At 30.5% G+C, this 23,828-nt stretch overlaps 1 protein-coding gene across 1 annotated transcript in view; it reads right to left on the bottom strand.

Moving 5' to 3' along the window:
- Positions 1–23,828, bottom strand: part of LOC107450815 (ADAMTS-like protein 5) — a 68,946-nt gene that overhangs the window by 4,377 nt on the left and 40,741 nt on the right. Inside the window, exons 3-10 of the mRNA XM_043043204.3 lie at positions 22,011–22,165; positions 17,186–17,258; positions 15,157–15,262; positions 13,976–14,115; positions 10,917–11,058; positions 6,160–6,249; positions 3,620–3,783; positions 2,364–2,994 (exon numbers count right to left, since the gene is read on the bottom strand). Of these exons, the coding sequence (XP_042899138.3) occupies positions 2,364–2,994; positions 3,620–3,783; positions 6,160–6,249; positions 10,917–11,058; positions 13,976–14,115; positions 15,157–15,262; positions 17,186–17,258; positions 22,011–22,165 (1,501 nt within the window). The remainder of the gene's footprint in view (positions 1–2,363; positions 2,995–3,619; positions 3,784–6,159; positions 6,250–10,916; positions 11,059–13,975; positions 14,116–15,156; positions 15,263–17,185; positions 17,259–22,010; positions 22,166–23,828) is intronic.

The raw sequence follows: 23,828 nt of genomic DNA, 5'->3' as shown, positions 1-23,828 counted from the left end.
TTTATTCATTCACAGATCGTATTTTTGACCTGAATCAGAGAACGCCCAATCTCCAATTCAGTAACCCCAGACGTATAATTTGATATGGGAACATAGAGGACTTTGTGACCTGACAAATTTAACGTGCACCAGTCACCATTTACTACACGGGGAGTCTTCAGTCAGCTGGATTCGTTCCAGCTCCCTGCCAACCTGACTTTCCCGGCCTAGCAGGAAATGATGAAAGGTTCGTAACAACGAATCCATTATCCAGAGAAAGTTTTATCAAATTTCTCCCTGTTTTTCGGCAACTTAGAAAAGATCAATAAAAATCATTAATTCCATGGGATATTAGATTTTTCCTTATGGTTTAAAGCAATGACTTATCTGATTCTGAAATTTTTTTTCTCTTAGCACCTTATATTATTCCTGTTCCTACGTATTACCTGCATTGACAAGATATCATTCAAAATTTTGAAATGTGGATTTTTATTCCATTCCATGATTCATTAGGGTTCTAAAATAAAAAAAAAGTGAGCTCAGCTTTAAAACAAGTAGTGAAAAAATGAGTTATTTAATAGTTTTGGGAAGAAAGAAAAAGTATGATTAGTACATGCGAAAAATCCGCAAGAGCAGTTTGATCAGTTTTCGGCATCTAATGCGGGGTAAATATACGCTCAAAAAATGCTCCTTTTCAAAACTTCTAAATAAATCAGGAATTTATTTTCCGATTACCACGATTAAGACAACATATTTTCTAATTACAAAATTCGAATTTTCTGCAAAAAAACGTTAATTAAAATAAATAAATAAAAAATAATAATAACTAAATAAATAAAAAGAAAGCAATTTTGGAGCTATTTGCTTGGTCGCCGCTGTAATTAGCCACTGCGATTTCTGGTAATGCGAGGACTAGGGTTAAAGATTGGTGGACCAGTAATATTCTTGGCCGTTTCGCGCAGCGAATATGGACGTGGACCACTTCAAATGACTTGGAAATGGGCCGAAATGGAATGCTCCTCTCCATCATTGTCCGTAAAGACTTATATGGTTAATCAATTTTAGTGTGTAATTTTACTCTGTGCTAAAAAAATAATAATTCCTGCTATCATCACCATGGTTTTAGAAGATTTTTCGCCAACTTTTTTTTTCCTAGCTCAAAATCTAAAAGATTTAAAAAAAAATTTTTTTTTGCCAATTTTTGGAAAAATGTTTAAGGAATGAATATTTTAATATAGAAATGTTTTTGTTGATTTTTGAGTTATTTTATGTCAAAATTCAGTTTTTTCTTCCCTATTCGGATTTGATGTAAAAGGAAAACCGATCTAAGTAGAATTGGATATTTGCACTTCAAGAAGATCACGGATACCCACTCATGTGACCTATGAGTCAGCGCCAGCTGATCGTTTATAAGCAAATGTGGCTAATTAAAGTTGAGCTAAATTTAAGCTAGAATGTTAATTAATGTGAATTTAATTAAATACAGCGCTGTATCGCACATCAAATTTATTAAAATACAATTTCACGTCTACGTCTTTTACTTAGATTTATTAATTGTTTATGTATTTTATTGTCACAGTGATATATTTTTGTTTAGTGTACCTGGCAACTTCGACGCATATTCAGTTTGTTTATGTTCTATATGGCTTCATGCCTGTCTTTGTGTTAAGTAAGAAATATGTAGTGAAAGAATTGCAATCATTGTTTAAATAATCTTTGTCAAAGACTATAGAATGTGTCACTCAAGAGAATTGATACTTGATGGGCTTGGCTTGAAATAGAAGAACAGTTGCTAACGTAAACAAATGTTGCGTTTTAATAACCAATCAGGATCGGGATACCAACACTGCGTCACTTGGAGGTATCTCATTATAGTTTTTTTTTGCATCAACGTATTCTTATGTCTGAAAAAAACTTGTGATTATTTTTTTAATATATTTTTTTTTAGGTTTGGAGGGATAAAATTATTAAGTTTTTTCATTTTAATGAAATTAATTTATGTAATCTCAAATAAATAACGAAGGGGAAAAAAAAAATCTTTTTTTTTTTTGTTGCTAATCCGTGATGTAATACGAGAGAAGCATATTGTCATCACGTCTGTATGATCTTGGGCTGCTAGTGTCAGAAAGGCTCGTTTTATATAAGATACCGTGGGCCGCGTAGGGTGATAGGTGCGATTACATATACGTGATCCCGGTTCTGGAATGGTTAAAGTTTAAAAGTTGTATTATGGAACAAAAGTTATGGCGAAAAAAATGTTCAAAGCGATTTGAAATGAACTGTGTAAGCAATTCCGATAGACGGTGAGCGATAACGAATAAGGGATGAACACTCTTAGTTAAAAACAAAATAATAGTTAAAAATTTTATTATAAGCATACTTACTTTTACCCCTTGTATTTAATGATTTTTCTTTTCGTCGGTTAATAATTGTTTCAATATTTGATTTATTTTTAATGTTCTGCTTCAGAAAATCATCTTGCACATTATATTCGAACACTTTGTTTTGGTTACCCATCTGCGCTGAAGTTCCAGTTGGCCTTCCAGCACTATCCAATGGAACTATTTTATCATTCAAAATGGGAAGGTTCTTGGATTTTATTTGTTGATAAACTATATTATTCGTGACCTCTTTCGCTTTGTTTTGATTCCAGTAAGCAGCCTCAGTTGTGCTTCCTCCATCAACAGAATAAATATGATTTGGATTTTGGTAAGATAAAATATTCAGAGGATTCTTGTAATTAGAAAATCTTTTGATGCTCCACGAAGGAACTGACTTTAAAATCTCATTTCGGTGGTAAAAGGAATTGTAGCCTTGGAGTTTTGGTGATAGAGTAATTTCTTTTGTAACGGGAGTTGGGTTCGTTTTTGGTTCATTAAATTTTGTGTGATAGGAACGTTGTTCCAAGGGGTCTGCTTGATATGAAGTATGTTGCTGACTTGTACGTTGTTTGTGGCTGTATGTTGACATCCAGTATTCATATTGCACTGTTGGAACGTCTCCATTTCCCATGACCTTAAAACAAAAGATTTAATATCTTTAAAAAAAACAAAAATTAAGCTCTAATTATGTTTTACTTTAAATCTATTTTTCGAAGGCTTCGTCATCATATGAAATGATGCGCTTTTGCGATTAATATGTTATTTTAATGATTGTTCTGAGTTGACAACTGTTATTTATGACTGTTAGATAATATTTAGCCAATCTAAAGCCAACACTGTCGATGCTTATTCTGAAAATGGCTCAAAACGTCAAGAAAAGTGAGCAAGAAAAGCGACAGTTTTGTAAAAATGAAAAGCGTTTATAATCTAATTAATATAAGAAAACTTACTCCAATGCTGAATTATCTGGAATCATAAAAATTTTCGAAAACTGAGAATTAGGTAGTGATTTTGATAATTTATATTTAATATCTAGCGGGAAAAATTTCGCCAAATTTTAAAATATTTAAGTCATTTGTCTGTTCTAAAACCCAGACAATTCTTTCAATATAATTATATACATATATAGTTTAAAATCGTCGCTTTGCTTCACTCGCAAGGCACTTAAACTGTAGCTTTTTTTCCCTTGGTTACAGAGCTTTGGAAAACCTTGTTGAACAATGTAATGCAACGGAAAATATGTATGAATTCAAACTTACTAAAACAATAAGTATGTATCTTGTAGGGTTCATTGAAGTCAATATTTCTGTTCCATCCCAAGTTCGATTGTAAATAAATTCTGATCCATGGACGTTAAATTTTCCGGGTGAATCAACTCTCCAGTTGCCATTTATAAAGTACTTCCCTTTTTGATCTGCCAAAGCTGCGGGAGGACAAGCAGAAAATGCATATAGAAAATGTCTTAAAATCATGACAGAAAAGAACAATTCACTATCATAGGGAAACTTATAATTCGTGTTTTTAGAACATATAAAACATTTTGGCATTTTGTAATCACCTGCTTTCATATCTATTTTTATGATTTTTTTATATCTTAAATAAAGTAAAAAAAGTACACTTTATGGATCAAAAACGTAATCAAATTCTGACGAACTACTTTTGAAGATGGCGAGATTAAAAGCATACGAACCTGTTTGATCGACGAAGATAGCTAAAAGAAAGCTGAAAGTGATCAGAAGCTCCTTCAAGTTATTATTGGTATGGTTATCAACCTGATTTTTATGTTTTAAACTCATCCTTCCTCATTAGTGATTCGTTCGATTTTGATAACGTTTTTGCCCCTCTATATAAATTTGTAAACCCTTATATGCTTATTATTTTATTTCATTTTTGGCAAGGATTCTAAAAACGTAGATTGATGGTAGGGGTTATGAAATACTTGAGTATTACACCAAATTTATAAATTTTTGTTCAACTAACTAGTTGTGGTGTGGTAGAAAGTTTTTTGATTCAAAAGTATCTTGAGGAGCAGAAATGATATGTACCGAAGAATGATTTCTTAAAATGAGAAAAACAACACAGTTTTTTTTTGAGAAAATAATTCTGTAAATGGTGAATTATCGAAACCTCTTTTTTATTTTCAATATTAAAATTTTGTTTTTTTCTCTAAAATAAAGCATATTAATAAATTTTTGTACGCATTTTTTTTATTGTACTGCTTTGCAAACAACAATGAATGCTATCAGAAATCGCTAGAGGGAGTTCAATATTATGCGTATTATACAACAATAAAAAGAAAATCATACAACAGTGTTTTATTGTTGTTGTATTTCAACACATGTTACACTTTAATGACTACTACAGCAGATGCTGAATTGTTGCGGCAGCAGGATATTTTCGAGATATATCTTGCATGTTAGAGAAGACATATCTTGTATGTTAGCTTTCCTTGTAGCGTCTATTAATTCGAGTCTCAAGACATCTCGCCCAAAGTTTGAACATCTCTTGTAGTAGTACTATTGGTACACAAGTGTGTGACATGTATAGAAACATTGAAGTTATTAGCATGGTTTTTGTTTATTGTTCTTGTGCATATCATATCACATATGCATTTTCATTTAGCAGTTCCATATTGCTCTAGCGATCCAATGTGATATTTTATTCATCCTCATTGTGTGTTCTTTCATTTCGTCGACGTTATTTTGTAGCACCCTGCAAAGAATCTGACTAGAAAGTGTTATCTCCCCTCAATATTGAAAGTGGTAACGAAATAAAGGATAAGGTTTGACAAATTTTTTCCTGCTTCAATCATCAGTTGTAATATATTTGTTTAAGTTTACAATGCAATGATGGTTAGAATCATTGTCAATTAATTTTATTTAATCATAAATAAAATAAGAAATTTTGGATTAACTAGCAAAAAAAAACTCGATATCACGCTTAACTTATTCTCCATCAATTGTGCTAGAGTAGTTTTGAAACATTATTTCTTTTAAAATTTCAGCAAAGTTGAAGTGTTTTAGTATTTGCATTTTGAAGTGTTTTAGTAGTAGTAAAGTGTTTTAGTATTTGCATTTGTTTAAAAGCAAGAAACTGTTAATATGTTGATATTATTAATATGCATACTTCTCTCTGAATTTAAGGAATAATGCCGTTTCAGGAGCTTTAGTGGTAATTAAAAAAGTAAGAAAAAAATCCATTTAATCTACATATGCTTGAATCTACGCCATTTTACGTAGAACAGGGATGGTATTTGACCTGTTGAATCAGGACAAAAGTGGAGATTTAAAATTAATATTAGGTGAATTGTGGAAAGTAATGTCGTTTCGGCTTATTAAATATTCGTTAGTCTTAAAAACCGATTCATTTTTTTCGATTAATTTTCGATACGGCATTGAAAGGTTGTTGCTAACGAGGGTAAATACATTATTGATTAAAAATAAAATCTTGATAACAAATATCAAATGCACCGAAACGATATTACTTTCCGACCCACCTAATATATGTGATTAAGTTACTTCATGATTTTCCTGCTGCTGACAAAATTGATACATATTTAAAGCTAACTTTAAAGAAACAGCTTTTCTCTTAACTGTAAATGTTTTGGAATATATTATAAAGCAAAACAGTACATTTTGAAAAATGGTAAACAAAGTTTTTAGAAATGAAATCTTAAGAGTTTGAATTTTAGGTTATTCTATTTGACTTTTTTTACCATTTCTTTTTCTTTCAACAAATAGATAACATAAGTATTCTAATTAGAAAATTAAATAATGCAAGAATTGAATTTTCTCCTTACCCAAGAAGTTCGTTTTGCTTGCTTCTTGCACAAGAATATTTGTTGCTCCAGTTGGTATACGAAATATTTCATCATATTCATAATGATAATCTGAAAATATAAAATATGTGTATCACACGGTGTTTCTACCCGGTGACTGAAGTAATGGAATGATTACAATAATGAAGTTTACTTATTAGGTCACGAGGTGACTATATAATCCAGTTTTAGTCGATTTTCTTTCTTGGCAATAAAATTATGCTGTTGATAAAAGTAACAAACTATTTGGATTAATCCCAAGTATATGTGAGGAATTATAGTTGAAGTAGCTGTTCGAATTCCGTCCTAGTAGAAGTTCGAATTCCACCCTAACCATGGGTGAATATATTTAGTATCTTTATCTAATTTGTGCCATCTATTCTTCATGTCTTGACGAGGGCTGTAAGCCGTCTTTGTAATGATCACAGAAGCCTGCATGAGTATAGATGTGAAATTTATTGTTGCACATATATATGCAGGCTTATATACTAATTATAAATGTAAGCCCTTGTTCAGTTTAACCCAATTTAACGAGTGAAACTCGTCGTGCATTTATTTATTATTTTTTTTTAAGGAAAATCATTTTTCTATAAAAAGTCAGATAGGCAAATGCTACTGTTTTAATAAATTTTTTCTGTTTGTTTCAAAAACATTTGCTTCACTTTACTACCATTTAAAAAAATTGTAATAGCCTCAAATAATTGGAGTCTCTGTGTATGTTAACAACAAATAAACAGTGCGTTATTAAAGTTAAAGTGGTAGGTAACAAAAAGAAATCACCACTTGATTCTATTTTGCGATAAAGTCTGTAATGCTGACTTGGAATCAGAAAAAAAATTACCGTCCTGTCAAAGCCAGATCTTCGTAGCTATAACTGTTGAACTCTGCTGTAGTAATAGCCATCAAAGGCAGTAGTAAATGATCTCAGAGATAAAAGTTAAAAATCTTGCAAGATATCTAGCTCCACCACCGTCTTACGTATTTAGCATGGAGCTATCTGGAAACAAATGTAACCTATCTCTTCTTGGAAATCGATCGTACATAGTTTCCATGGTAATAGCTTTCATTTGTTCAGAAATATGTCCTTTTTCACTATTTTTATATTTAGATCGAGGGGGGGCATATTCCAGCGCTTGGCGAACAAAGAACACGGGGCGCGCTCAAAAGAGCAGAAAATCAGGGTCATGAATCGTGGTTGCCGGGAGAAAAGTGTTGCACCAAGCAGACTCCTCAATTCTGCTTTTAACATGTAAAGTCTATGGCGGGCTTGTCATACTTTGAATCGATTTTTCTTGTTCAAGAATCGGAGTGATCAATTAAAAAAAAATACTAATAATTTTTTCAATCTTTCCTATCCACGAAAATGTAGGTTAATTTTTTTTATCTTTATTACTTTTTGTAATATTGCCTTTGAAACACAAGTCACTTTCTACCTTTGAGTAAGGGAGGAAGGCAACTTCCACCCCCAAGTTCACTAATCTTCTCGGTGGGAGGTCTTGCCCCCTTTTGAAAATCTTTTTCTCTCTCTCTGTCCTTCTGAAGAAGTGATATGGGGAACGCTTTAAAAACCGATAGCTTTCTCTTTAGTTATAAGCTTGTAATTTATTATGAAAATTATATTTGCTGATAATTCGTTCATTCTATATACATTTTATTTATTTAGTAGTAATAATTTTCTTGTGTTTATTCATTTTGAGAATGGAATTTATTTTTTAAATACATTATTCCCCTTTTTTTAAACTTTGTTTCTTGTTTTTTAAAGATGTTTCAGAATTAAAAAAAATTAGCTGCTGAATAAAGTGAGATTAATTAAAATCGAATAAATGACGTAAAGATCTTCCAATATGCTATAAAGCATCACAAACCGCCGTTTTCCTTTTCTTTAAAAAAAATATATCGTACACTCATTTGTAGGTTTGAAAAAACATTTACATTAAAGAAATTTAAAAGGTTCCAATTTTTTCATTCCGTAAATAGTTTTAATTACTCCAATAGCTGGGATAGTATGTTTTTTCACGGTAAGGAAAAAAAAAATAGCTAGTACACAAGACCACGCATCATCCAAACATGAGCAAGCACTTAACCCTGTTTTTAGGGCTTTAATGTAAATACACAAGAACACTAAAGTATTATGAAATTTTCATTTTAATCAGCAAATGAAGAAAAATATGAAAATACACGCATGTATTTTAAAATTCTTTAAAAAAAAAAGGGAAGTAAAAGAACATTAGTGGTCATAATTAATATTCACGAGAGAAAAATACAAACGGTATAATGAATCGATGCTTAGGAACGCAACATTGAAAATATTGAAACCAGTTTGATTGCCAGATGAAATAAAAAGAATGAGAAATGTGATTATTATAAACACCACGAAATTTCATTACGAAAAATTAAAAAATAAAAATAAGCTGTAATACTTAGAGTTAAGTTACTCTTTGTTACTTCAGACAGTCAAACTGGTTTTGATGTTTTCAGACCTGATTCCTTAGTACCTGATTCCTAATATTCCCTAATCGGTAATTCCTAATTAATACACTTTTTAAAACTTTTTTTCGCAATATTCTAAAAATATATATTAAGAGTAGTAATTATGCAATATCTTATGTATTTAATAATGAGAAATTTTTCGAATTCATATTAAAAGTGTATAATGTAACTTTTATTCATAATTTTTTGCTAGAACAAAGTATGTAATCAATGTGTTATTTTAATTTCTCTTCCTTGACCCTCTTTTGCCATTCATGGAGAAGAGTTTTAGTAGAAATTTCTATACTGCAAACTTTAATTAGTGTAATTATAGTTAATTAAAATATAAGAAAACTAACCGTCATTAGCATTACATAAAGAGGAAAAACACGAAAACTTCCCAGGGTTAGCCAGCATGCCATCTATATGAATATATCTCCCAGATAACCATAATTTTCTGTATTTTTGTATTTAATAAAATTTTGTAAAGTAAACTTGTCTCAATCTGTTGTTATGTTGTAAGTTTTAATGAAAACCAATAAATGCCTTTTCTTTCAAAAATTTCGTTATCGTACTTTTTTATAAATTAATTTCGATTATTTTGATAAATCTTTATATTAATTACAGTGAGCAGTCTCACAAATCTATGTACTAAAATGTAAAATAACATAGAATTGTTTTATTTTGTTGTTTTTAATGATCCATCGAAATGATCTATTAGAAAAATAAATTTAAACTGTCACTTCAGCTTATTAGTCGAAAATGTTATAATTTATTTTTACGACAGAAATGATGGTATTTTTTATGAATCCTCAAAACTGAAATGAAAGAGTTACATCAATTTTCTTATAATATTACTTCTACGTTTAGAAAATTATAAAGCTTATCAAAGATAGTTTTTAAGGAATTTCTTAGAAATAAGTTATACTTTTGTAAGTTATTTATTTGTCCTTTTATTTACGACATTTACAAATAAAATGCGTTCATTACCCACTTTTACCATCATTCTTTGTTATTAGGGTTATAATAATTTTAAGTTAAAGGCCTAAAATTAAAAATGAAGTTCCTTTATTAAAGTAATCACAAGATATTACTTGATAAAAATTATTTGATAAAATATAAATACCTTTTAACAAGCAAAAGCTGATAAATAAAATATTTTCGCTTTTTAATAAGTTATGTTTTCCTTTATTCCTTTAAAATAAACTTCATATAAAACTGCGCTTTCAAAATGTGCAGTTTAATAAATTTATACTAAATAACTGCTTTAGATCAATAAGGAATTTCTTTTGTATTATTGTTAAATAATATCTTTGGCGATAAGTTTTTAAAGTAACTATAACTGAGTAGAAATAATGTAAGTAAAAATGATGAATATGAGTTTGTGGGTGAAGTTTTAAATGTATCCGAGCTAAATTATTTGAATAAGTTAAGTGATATAATCGGAATTTAGATCTGTCTTAATATGATTTAAAATTTTGTGATAATTAAATCGAATAATTTTCAATTTTGATGTTTCAATTTGTTTGTGACAAATAACAAATAACCCCGGTGTTTATTTGTTAAGAATCAAATCAAAATAATAAACAATTCAAGATATAATTAGAAAAAGTGCATGTTAAATAAAATGATAAAACTATTTTGAAAATAAATAAAGTCGTTTTAGAGTTAAAAAAAATATTTTTTAAGTTTATCTTAGAAAGAGAAAAAGCATAATATAAGATGAAGAGTGAGTTTCTTCTGATATCTTTTGAAAGCTAGTTGACCCCCGCAGGTTGCAATTCCCCTTCTGTGACAGTGATTAGTTTCGGGTTACTTAACACACGCACCCCCACAAAAAATGTAGGGGAGACAGTGAAACGGGTTTTGGAGGTGCAATATATTTCGTCCCTTTTCGAACCTATCCTTACTGAAGGTTGGAATTGAAATGAAAAGGCCTCCTCAGGTATTCTTTGGCCAAGTTCCAGCGACACATTGGCAGAGGTAGTATAGAAGCCTTGTGATGAAGTTAAAGAGAACTATCAACTCTGGATGAAGCCGTCTTGGGTTTTCAGATTTCTAGGTCTATTTATGTCATAATTTCTCCAGAAAGGATAGTTGGTCAGGCTTCTGAGTTTTTGAAACAGGATCATCGGATATATACATTTAAGGGCAAATGCCTTACCGCTTTTGAAACCCAGGATCATCTGATATATGTATATAAGGGTAAATGCCCTACCACTTTTTTACAGAATTTTCCGGCAAACCTGATATTATTATTTTAAATGTACCTTTATTAGAATAGTATTCCCTGTTTCTAGGTCGTTTCCAAAATGTATTCTGAAATTTGACACAAGTTGAATTATTTCCATCACATATTCCACACTTATCCTTCTGCTTAAATGAACCAATTTTTCCAGAACAGTCGACAAGCTGAAAAAAACAAACAAACTTGACTTTAATAATGGTTTTTAAAATCCGTTACCCACATGAAATGTAATAAAAATTCTTATATTTTCAGGGAAACAAAATGATTCGTTCATTTCAAAAGATTTTATTGAGTAAAAGAGACCTATAATCTAAATTCTGCTGACTTTTGGTTACTTTTGTAAATACTTGAAAAAGCCTCTCTACGAGATAACTGGATCAAAGTAGCATTTTACATGTATATTTGCATTTACGTGGTAATCAAAAGTACTTAAAAAATTTACTATCTCCAAGAATCAAACATCAAGACACAAATTTTGCCTTCCATTCAAAAAAGTTTCCCTACAAAACGGAAGAAGTTGCCTGTTGGATGTAAAACTTGCGGTTTCTTCTCTATTTTAAAATATTCAAATCTAAGTCAAATGCATGTATGTGATGCTATTATAATCAACTAAATTTTATAATATGTATATAGGCATATTTACTAGTCAAAATATATTTTATAATATTTGATTTACTTTATAACCGAAGTTGAACAGCAGACACATTTCTGAGTTTACAGCTATTAATATTCAACTCAGTAGTCTTATAATCTTAGAACCTAACCCAAAAGACAAGGCTATTTTTGCCACAGGCATTAGACAAATTGGCTTTTGTGGAAGACTTTATGATAGAACTGATCCACATTTTCGTTACATAAAGAGGAAAATCTCTCACTGTTAGACCGCGACGGCAAGGGCATTTTGACCGAAAATCCGTCTACTCTGAGAATATTTAACGTTACTGTTTGTGCGAGCCGGTAGCTGAATTCGTCTATCCTTAGAGCAATTGAGAAAAAAATGTAAATTCTTAAAATTTAGCATATCTTACCGGTCAACAATGCATTATGTATAGAATATTCTAGAAAATGTTAGAATAATTGAGGGCCTCGAGGCTAGAACCAGGGTAGTGCCGATTTACAAATTGTAGGGGAAAACGAAATGGAATCAAGATGCTAGGTTGAAATGCAGTTTTTTTCCACTATTTATCATATAGAAAGCTGATGTCACACATGTGTCTGGCTCTTGTTCTGGTTGTTGCTCTTGTTTCGTAGTAAATCACAAATTTTTTTTCGAACTTACCACCTAATTCTTGCACCAAGTCTCTCAATAAAATTTTTTAGTCTATTTTAAAATCGAATTTTAATTGTTTTGCAGAGGTGTCAAATATTCAGAAAAAAATGTGATCTAATGGTAAAAATAGTATTGCAAGGTGTCTACCATTGACGAGAAACTCAAGCAAAAATCTTTTAGTAGTTCTTTTCATTGCTACTTTTCAAAAATGAATATCTATTTGATATTTTTTTTAAGAAAAAAGATTACCTACTTGAAGTATTATATCTTTCAATTTAGCTGCATCAAAAATCGTCGAATTCGGAATAAAGGCAGCGCAAATTTTCGTCTCAGGTAGACACCCTGTATTATAATCTGATTGTTCTATTTATCAGACAAGCTCACAGGACTGGCCTTCAATGCATATTACAAAAATCTTGAGGTTAAGTTATCCCTCAATATGGGGATAGGTGATTTATTAACAGTTGCAACATATAAGGGTGCAAGGTACTGTACTAAAAGAAATTGGTGGTCATGGGTGGATAACACTGGAGAACATTTTTTTATTTTTTGGTTTTGTTTTTTGTTGCATAAGATTTTTTTAAACAGATGAAGTACTTTCGAATCGCTGATTTCAAATCTGTCAAACTTCTTGGAGAGTTAGGGAGCGTCTTCCACATTAAAATTGCATAGAACCCCATGTGCAGAAATGTCTTACGCTGCTAGGGGCGCTTTCCTATAATGACCTGTTTAGAAGCACACGAAGAAGTAGTTCACAATAGGGAAGCACCCCTAGCGGCGTAAAACATTTTTGCGCATTGGTTCCTCTGCATTTTTAATCATGATGATGTGCCCTAACTCCCCTAGAAGTTTGATTCAATATTTACACATCCCCCTGTTATATATAACCTTTCTAAACTTTTACATCTTGACAAAAATAAGAGTAAAAATGACAGTTTAAAGAAAGGAGAGAGAAATCGATTGCAGATTTGAAATCAACACAACCCTAATCAGGCAAGATCAAGTATTTGTATAAATACAAAAAATTTTTTTTTCCCTAGTGTAATTAAAAACAAAAAAAGCTTCATATTTTTAGTTTTCACTTTATTTTCTGAAAAACAGATTTTGGAGATTTTACATGTAAATATACAATCTCACTTGCTTATAACAAAACCCTGGTTTAACGAGAACCCGGATTTAACGAAGAAATTAGAAATACTTGGTTGGTACAATGCTATGTCCATTAGAGGATTGCTTGTTTTTAAAGAGCAAACTCCAATTTTAGCAAGTGATATTTTTACGATTTATAAAATTTCAACTTAATTACACATCTCTAAGGAAGCTAATTCTTTCCTCAAAAGCTCCTTTTCGATGTTTTTTCGTTCGACGAATTCCTTTTTAATGATGACGATGTTCCGGGTCTTATCCGAAGAATAATAACACAGCAAGGAAACAATAAAGCAGTTTCAAAACATATTAACTTCTTTTGCATTACATAGACATAAAAAAAAAATTAGTAAGTACTATATTTCAAATTTAATAAGTTTTAAGGGTTTTTATGATTATATTCAAGGACCCGTTTCTTACGAGATCCCTATTGTAACCAGCAAATTTAAGGGTCCTTTTATCCTCGTTATAAGCGAGTTTGATTGTATATGTTGTATGTAACTGCTAAGTCGTCGTAGTTATGAATATTTTACTCCTTCTAAATATGTAACATTCAAGATACCACTTTTTATTTTTTTATGAAAAATGAACCGCTATAGTTGATTATATAAAACACATGAAGTTGATGTAAGTAGTTGATGCTTTCCTAAAAATGGATTACATACCGAGCACCTACCGTTGATACATATTGCTTCTTCTTCTTCTGTATTCATGTATGAACATTTTGTCCCGTCCATGACTTTGCCAAAACTGTGAATGATGAAATTTACTTTCGACCAGCACTGAAGTTGACAAGAATTTACTCCTAAAATATAGGTCATTTCAATAAATGTCAGGATAACTTGTTACAATATGCATAATACAATATGCATAATATGCATATAACAATATGCAGGATATGCATAATGAACATGATTTCAACTCATTCATATTAAAAGTCAGAATTTTTCAATAATGTTTTTTTCATCAATACTAAACGAGAAGAAATCTTCTATTAGAAATCATCTATATAATAGAAGAAATATAATAGAAGAAATCATCTAATAAAAATCTTAGACGTATTTCGTATCGTTCACGAATCGTTACGTACGTAACGTAATCCTTGACGTATTTGTATAGAAAAATGTAGGAAACTTCAATAAATGTGAGGAAAACATGTGGATATGCATAATGAACATGATTTCAACTCATTTATTCTCAGGTGAGAATTTTTCAGTAATACTTTTTTCATCAATATTAAATGTTTGAAATCTTAGACGTATTTCGTATCGTTCACGTATCGTTAAGTACGTAACGTAATCCTTGACATAATAAAATATGTGGATATGTATAATAAACATGATTTCAATTCATTCATCATAAGGTCAGCATTTTTCTATAATATTTTTTTTTCAATATTAATTGTTAGAAGGCGACAACGTATTTCGTATCGTTACGTACGTAACGAAAATATTGACGTATTTGTATGGAAAAACGTAGAAAACTTCAAAAAATGCCAGGAAAGCATGTTACAATATGTAGATATGTATAATGAACATAATTTCAACTCATGGATCATAAGGTCAGAATTAAATATATTTAAAAAGATACGGATCCACATTCAGAAAAAAGTTTTATTAAGTTGTTAATTTTGTTACATATTGAAAATGTCGCAAATTTTTTGCATGATTTAAATTGCATTTTTTCAAGATTTATCTACGTAAAGAGTGGTTTTAAAAATTTGAAAAAAGTGTTCTGGATAGATTCTGAGAGTTCAGGAGGGGATGGTAAAAAACGCGGTTTTTATCATAGGTTTTACCATAGTGTCCTAAACCTTGAAAACCCTATACATTGTTTAATAACTTACCATATTTGTAAGGGAGCCAATCGCTAACTCTTTTTCCCGCAATAACAAGGCCATTTTGTAACGAGCATTGATACTCCAAAAAGTCTTTGTCAATTGGTGAGCAGGTCTAAAAAAGCAATTTACAATTATTTGCATTACAGGGTTTGTACGGTCTTTAAGAAAACTTTATAAAATGCTGCTAATATTCATATAAAGAAGCATTGCATTTTTTCTTCTCATTAATATTCCCTTACTCATACTCATATGTGGTAGCTATATCTTAGCATCAGCCCCGCCAGGGGCTCTATCTAATTCATCTGAGTGGGAATGTATAATAAATCGCCGAAGCGCAATTGAATGGTGAAAGTTGGGGTTCAGTAACATTTACTGAGAGAAAATTAAAATAAAGTAGCGAGATTAAACAAACAAATTTAAGAGAGAGAAGAGGTTTTCCGGCAGACTGCCTCGCCTCCCCCCGAGGTATTACCCCCGAGCTTTGCAGGTGCATAGTAGTCACATAGCCTCAGAGAAATAGGAAAAACAATTATAATAAATGCGCAAAAATATATTGGTGAATATCGAGTGAAAAATTATATATAAGTGTTTACAACTATTTACAAAATTTTCGGGACAGTACCCCATCGGATAGGAAAAAGGCTGTTGCCGGACTATATTTTATATTATCTTTCATGAGCTCAAAATCAAAGTTTTTAAAGTAGTTGCACGCCTCCGGATTCTTCTAAAGAACGGTAAAGAACTATACACTAAAACTCGCTGATTTTCGGGTAATTTTGCTAATTCTTAAAAGGCTCAACACAGTATGCTCTTATTATGTGGCGTTTCAGATAAGCCTTTGAATTATTTAGAAATAGTGGTGAGAAAACCATGGAAATAGAATTTACTAACCAAAAATCATGCATTAAAACATTACAGTTAAAAAATATTTATCTGCAGTCCAGTCCGGAGCAAGTTGGCATTTCTAAGTTTCTAAATGCTTCAAGCATGATCTTTCAAATTTTGCCAACAGTTTTGCCATGCAAAAAGTTCCAAAAGATTTGCTGCTAACAGAGAGATAGTTTAAATAGAATTAGTATAGAAGTGCTCGCAGTATTTTATCATCTATCTGTATATAATCATGTATCTCACATTAATTTCTAGAGATAAATAACTAATTCTACGGAATTGAGTTGAATTCTAGACTATGGCATGAGAAAGGAAACTAGCTTCAGCATATTTTGTCAACTCTGTTTAAAGCTGGGTTATTTGTTGGCCATCAATCATCATATAAGACGCAGAAACAAGTCGAGACTTGCACACAAGTCAAAAATATTCCATCTTTGTCACTTGGCTGATTTCAGTAAAAATAATTTTATTTTTATTGGATTCATGAAATTTCTTGCGGATTTTTATTCATATGTATAATAGAGCAGTTTTTGCGGTTTACGTGGAAGATTTTATGCAGTTATAGTGGAACAAAAATAGCAAGAATTGTTTACATTTTGGCTGTTCTTAAAAAATGATATGGTTATCAGGTATTTCATACATCTATTTAGATTATTTATATGTGATGGTGGCGATAATCATTTTAAATAAAGTTTATTAGACTAAACATTAAATGTTAAATATATATATTTTGGATGCTAAAGTATATATTTTCTAGGATAAAATATATATTTCGGGTGTTAATCTAGTACAATTGGTAAAATCTTCCACAAAAAGCCTATAATAAGGTCATAAAGCAAATATTAATTTCTTGCCGTATGTCAAAGATAAAAACGAGCTTAATTTCGAATTTAGTTGTTAAAGAACTATTTCAGTGTAAATAAAAAGAAGTGTAATAATGTATTTAAAAAGCCATATTGACTAAAATTATTAATGATCATACAACACTGACTTTATTTCATAATGAAAAAATAAAAAATTAATTTGATTACAGCCGCTAATATAAAACTATTTGTTTAATGCGCATTAATTTTTTTTTAAAAATTTCTTTAAGTAATTTCGCTCTTTAAATTATTTAATTTTTTTTGAAAATCAATTTGCCACTTACGCTAGTAGAACAAAGTTCGTGTTCGACATTTTCTCCTAGGCATGAGTCATTTGATACTGAGTATCCATTCACTCTGAAAATAAGACGGAAACATGCTTATTTGGAAAATAATCTATTTAAAAAAAAAAAATCAATAAACTTTATTATAATAACTAAATAAATAATAAACTTTATTTAATTTTTTGGACAGTTAAATCACAATAACACAGGGGGACACAAATAATGTAGTTAATAGAGACAGACAAATGTTGTAGTATTATAACATCATAACAAGTACCATCCTCTGTGCTGAGTCTCAGATGATGGGATTTTTAATAGTGCCGATATTTTTGATTGCCTCATTTGAATAAATTTTTGTCCGTATGCGTTGTTATTCCCAGTTTTTTACTGCCGCATATATATATATATATATATATATATATATATATATATATATATATATATATATATATATATATATATATATATATATATATATATATATATATATATATATATATATATATATATATATATATATATATATATATATATATATATATATATATATATATATATATATATATACGTCGAAGAGCCATTACATTATGACCACACTGTTAATAACATGTAGGACCACCTTTAGCCCTCAAAACTGCCAGCACCCGCCGTGGCATTGATTCCACAAGGTGCTGATAGGTAGTTTGAGGTATCTGGTACCAAGAGCTCCTGCAATTCCCTCACATTGCGAGGGGGTAGCGTGGCAGCACGAAATTGGTTCTCCAAGTAGAATCACAAATGCTCTATTGGATCAAGGTCAGGTGAATTTGAGGGTCAAGACATGGCTTGAAAGTCACTGGAATGTTCCTCGACGATTCGACCCTTATGACATGGTGCATTATCCTGTTGGTAAACACCATCTCCCGGAGGAAAACTGTTGTCATGAATGGGCGAACCTGGTCTGCAACTGTGTTCGAGTAGCTTACAGACGTCAGGGATTGTTCTATGTTTGAGGATTATGGGTCCTAATGTACCCCATGAAAACATTGTTCCTGGGCGAAAAACCATGAAAACCTGGGCGAGCCCAATGTTGTAGATGGAGGGTGGTCATAATGTAATGGCTCTTCGGTGTATATATATATATATATACATATATATATATATATATATATATATATATATATATATATATATATATATATATATATATATATATATATATATATATATATATATATATATATATATATATATATATATATATATATATATATATATATTACCGGCAAAGTATAAAATATATCTCCGATTCGTTTCAAATATCACTTGGCAAGGTTCGTGACTTTTAACGTGTGGCTCGTGATTTTTGAGTAATAACAAAAATTATTTTTTTACTGTGCTACATGGAAATGGAGGAATTTAATGAAATTTGCATGGAAAAATTTAATGAAATGTAAATCAAAATGTCATTCAAGCCTGCCATGTTGCAACAAGTAGGTTAATTTCATATTTTTTATATGAAAATTTTGTTTCCCTTAATAAGAAAGACTTAAATTTTGTTTTACATAACTATTTAATTTTCTTCCCACATTTTGAATAAAGGTTTTTCAATGGCACTCTCAGTATTTTTTCAGAATAACATTTTTATTTTTGAGAAATGCATATTACTGTGAATGCCCGAAATCGGTACTTTTACATTTATTCGATATTTTAATACTTACTGACGATAGATTAGAAGAAGCATCAGTGTAGGGTATACCGGGCAAATCAATACCGGGCAGTGGCACTTGACCCTAAAAAAACATCAGTATAGGGTATACCGGGCAATGGCACATAACTAAAACTAGTATGACTTCGGTAAATGTCCGAAATGTATACTAGGTCTAGTTAAGCGCCATTGCCCGGTATACCTTACACTTTTTTTTTTATTTAGGGCCAAGTGGCATTGCCCGGTATACCTTACACTGATGTTTTTTTTAAGGTCAAGTGCCATTGCCCGGTATACATTTGAACGGTATACCTTACAATGATGTTTTTTTAAGGTTAAGTGCCACTGCCCGGTATACATTTGCCCGGTATATCCTACACTGATGTTTTTTTTAAGGTCAAGTGCCATTGCCCGGTATACCCTACACTGATTTTTTTTAAGGTCAAGTGCCATTGCCCGATATACATTTGCCCGATACTCCAAACACTGATGTTTCTTCTAATCTATCGTCAGCAAGCATTAAAATATCGAATAAAAGCAATTGTATCCTATAATAAATTAAATATCAAATCGGATGTAATAAATATTTCGGACATTCACTAAAGCGACTATGTGACTGTCAACATTCATCGGTGAAAGTCAACAACCACCGGTTTCGCTCATACACCGTAACATGCACATCATTCACATAATAACCTCATCGGTACGTTTATTTCATACTTTGTCGGTAATATATATATATATATATTAGTATAATAACAACAAGATATAAATAATAAAAATATAGTTATAACTCATCAGCAATGAACAACAATAATACATACCTTTTAACGATTTATTTCCTATTAACCCTTTGCACTCGAGAGGTAACTGTCAGTCACCACTGTCGCCTGTAAATTACCCACCATTCTAATTGTGAAATTTTTTTCATCTTAATGTTTAGTTACCACTTCATTAAGATATCTCCGGGTATTATTAGGTAAGTTTGTAAAAACTCTTTCAAAATGTTAGTGGTTTCGTCCATTTTTTTGACTGTTGAAATAACTTATAGTGCAAAGGTTAAATATTTAAATGTTAAATTTGTTTTCAAATATAAACCTCCTTTTTCCAAGTATGTGGTTAATTACAAAGAGGTTGCAACTGACTGCAATAGTTATACTGACATGGATTGCAAATGCAGTGAGTATAAAGATTCGATCTACTTTGATCAGCTTTAAAATCATATAATTACTGATTATATGAACTTTATTAAAGAAACCAATTTGAGAAACTTTTGCATGGTGCAAAATTTAGAGTCAACATATATGTTAATTTTAAATATGCTTTAGATTTTTTACAAAAAGATATTGCTTTGCGCCTTTTGAAACTGAGTTTTAAATTTTCTCTGTGCCAGTAGAATATAAAATTAAACTATTATTACCACTGCTTTAATTATCACTTAATACCCTTTTAAATTATTTAACTTTCACACCTCTCACTAAAAAAGATATTATTTTTTTCTAAAGGTAAAGACACTATTTTGTATTTATCACTGTGGATAAAGCAGCTAAAAATTACTCTATCTGTTTCAATTCATTTTATGCCAATATTATAATTAATAAAATTAGTAGCACTTGCACTTATAGATGTATTAAAGATAATATCAACTCAATTTTTTAAAAAAAGTTTGTGACAATGTATAAATACATGCAACTTAAAACACCAAGGCAGATTTCACAAAAATCCAGTTACCTTTCGTTTTATTCGCAGAGCTTGCAATCCTACTGGAATTTCAACTAAAAGAATTAGTTAGTGTTCTTAAATCAGGGAACTATCCATGATGGTTTTGAAAAATACAAAACAGTGGCGAGGTGATTGAAAAACTAAAATCTTGTAATAGCAGCGCTTCTAAAAGCATCTTTGATTTTGTTAATCTTTTTACCTCCTTGTCTCTCGAACTTTTATTATCAACAATTTCTAATTTAGTTCAATTTGCTTATGCACAAATTAAATTTTGTATTGATAAACTTCTAGCTCTTTTTAAAATTTTGTCTATACAACAACTACATTAATAATGACTTTTTTTTACTTCTAGAGATTAATGGTATTTCCGTGGGAGCCAATATTAGTTCAACTATGGCTAACCTATTTTCAATTTACTATGAAAAACAACTGTATTACAGGATAAATCACAATTTTATATTTTGCAGTTATATTGATGATATTTTCTGCATTAACTTTCTTGAGTTTCAAAGTTTACATCATTCAATTTATCCAAATCGTTTAAATCTTATTAAACTTCGCGTGCAGGTCATCGGGCTACCGAAGCGGGGGTGCCATCCCCTCTGTAGAGGATCAAAATTGTGATGGTATCTCTTAGGATCATCCTCAGGATTGTTTCCCAGACAGTCCCCAGTAGCCCATTGTGCAACTCTAGTGCGACGTAAATGAACTACAACAACTCTTATTAAAACTAATGATGATGATATTGCGGTAAACTTTTTAGATTTGCATAGTATTGGGCCACGAACCTATAACCCCTGTATACGATAAACGCAAAGACTTCAAATTTGAGATATTTAGTCTACATAACTATTTCAGTTGCATTAGTGTGAAGGTTCTCAGAGGTATTATTATTTCTCTCTCAAATCATCAAACTTAAAAGAATCTCTAACAACAAACCCAACTGTATGTTGGATGTGAAAAGCTTCAAAGTTAAAATTTTTTGCAATTACTTTTCAATTAATTTTGTCGATCCCCTTTTGGCTCAATTTAATATTTAAGTCTGAATTTAATTCTTGGGATTTACAGTGCCCACAAATGCCTAAACCGTAACCATCACTCTTATTAATTTATTACGCACCATCTCAAATCCAATAGTTCAGAAGGATGGTTGTTGATGTGGTGGTTATATGTGAACGTGGACTAGGACAGAATTTGGTTTTGCACGGAAAAAAAATTCCGTTTTATATTTTAAAAAATCTTTGATTTCTCATCTTATTATTGTTAGTGTAGGATCCACCGGATAGAATCTAATTAATAATTAATCAGTATTTTTTAAAATTTACATGATTTACAAAGAAAGATAATTAAAAAACACGTAACAGTACTTAGTAGGATTTGTATTACCATTGTGAAATGAAATTTTATAAGTATTACCTTATGCGACAATGTCTTGATCGCATTCTAACTCCTCCACCACAGGTGCGACTACATTCTGACCAATGTGTCCACGTTGACCATATCTTAGACGCAGATCTATGCCTCTCATACTGAAATTTCATTCCAGAACTGCTTTTGGCATTCACTAAGGACTAGCATCATTAAGAAAATAAATTTTTTGAGTTAAATTTCTGAAAGAGTTGGAAGAGTTTGCATGGCAAAATTGTTGACACAATTCGAAAGATCACGTTTGAAGCTTTCAGAAATGGGGTCCTTTTTACTCGCGCAAAATTTGACTCTGCTAAAATAGGAAGTTAAAAGTTTGTTTCCACATTTAATGCCACTATAATTTAAAAAAAATCATTTCACTTTAAAAACTGCAATTTTATAGAATGATTTCGAAATTACCGGTATTAAAACGAGGAGAAAGTTATTTTGATCGATCCGAATTTACCAAATGACACAATCTCTAAAAGCTTCAAGCATATAATCTTTTAAATTGTGTTTTGCCATGTAAAATCTTCAAAAACATTTGCTGCTGGAAGAAAGATTATTTACATAGTGTTTCCATATTTTTGTCCAACCCATGTATCTTTAAAATGCAGAATAATAAAAATATTTACAGTCGCTGCTGCGTCTTATTGAAAATAAAAGATTAGTGGGATGCTTAAGATATTTTTTGCTTACTTTTCGATGAAACGAAATATTTCAACCCTTTTCCCTCAAAGTACTTTGTTGTTTGCACTAGTATAAGAACTGAATAATTCAAACATTTTAATTTTAGAGTGGTGACTGCTGACGTCACCTCAGAGGCGACATCGGAGGGCAAAGGATTTTAGTACCACGGTATATTAGTAATTTAAATAATGCTATTTAGTATTAAAACTGCAAACGGTGTTATTTTCAAAATAAAGTGAAATCTAAAAATTAAAAATTTTGCTATCTTCAAATTAAATTAAAATATTTAAATTTTGTTTGTTAGTTAAACACATTTTAAAGTTGACGTGCACATTATGACATTATTTCTTCAATTGCTTACGTCTGTCATATAAAATTGAAAGTCAATCGTATGTTTGGAAGTGAAAATTACTTCATTTCCAATAAAACTCTCTGCCGCTATAACCGTCATTTGCTCATCACGACGTTTTTTTTCTTTCTAAATCATTTGATATGTTATCTAGAATGTTACATCTATTTTTTGATGTATTTTTGAATGATTTAAGTAGTTTACTTCGCCCAAATGATACTTTAGTACACTTCGTATTAATGATGTTCCTTTTTTCATTAAACAAAATTTCTACCACCTGGGTGTCTACCGGTTATGAAAATGCTTACGTTATATATTATAAATTCGATAATTTCCAAGGAGTCTTGAGCTAATTAATTAAGATAAATTTTTCCATTGAATCTGACATTGAGGAACAGGAATTAGCCTTTGACAAGAAGTGTTGATTCGCTAAAAGAGGTTTCAGTTTGAGTCTATAGACGTCATTTGCCTACTTATTGCTCAAAATTTAGACAGCAATAGTAATCATTTGGGGAAACGTGTTAAATTAAATAGCCTACCACTTTGTAATTTTTCTATAAAAGGCTGTGTGACCACTTATTGTCAAAATTTAAAGTTTAAATTAATTTTTATAAATTAATAATAAATTAATTTTTAAAATAATTTTTAATTAATTTTTAAAATAATTTTTAATTAATTTTTAAAATAATTTTTAACTAAATTTTAAACTTTTTGTTCAGTTCTAAAATATTTAAGTTAACTTTATTGTAAATCTAGGGTTTAAATGTCTTTTACAAGTGAGAAATAAC

The sequence above is a fragment of the Parasteatoda tepidariorum genome, chromosome 8 (assembly GCF_982258835.1).
Source record: "Parasteatoda tepidariorum strain Cologne lab strain chromosome 8, Ptep-v5.0, whole genome shotgun sequence".
Lineage (NCBI taxonomy): Eukaryota > Metazoa > Arthropoda > Arachnida > Araneae > Theridiidae > Parasteatoda > Parasteatoda tepidariorum.
Note: the sequence above shows the minus strand (reverse complement) of the source record. Positions and strands in the feature narration are given on the sequence as shown.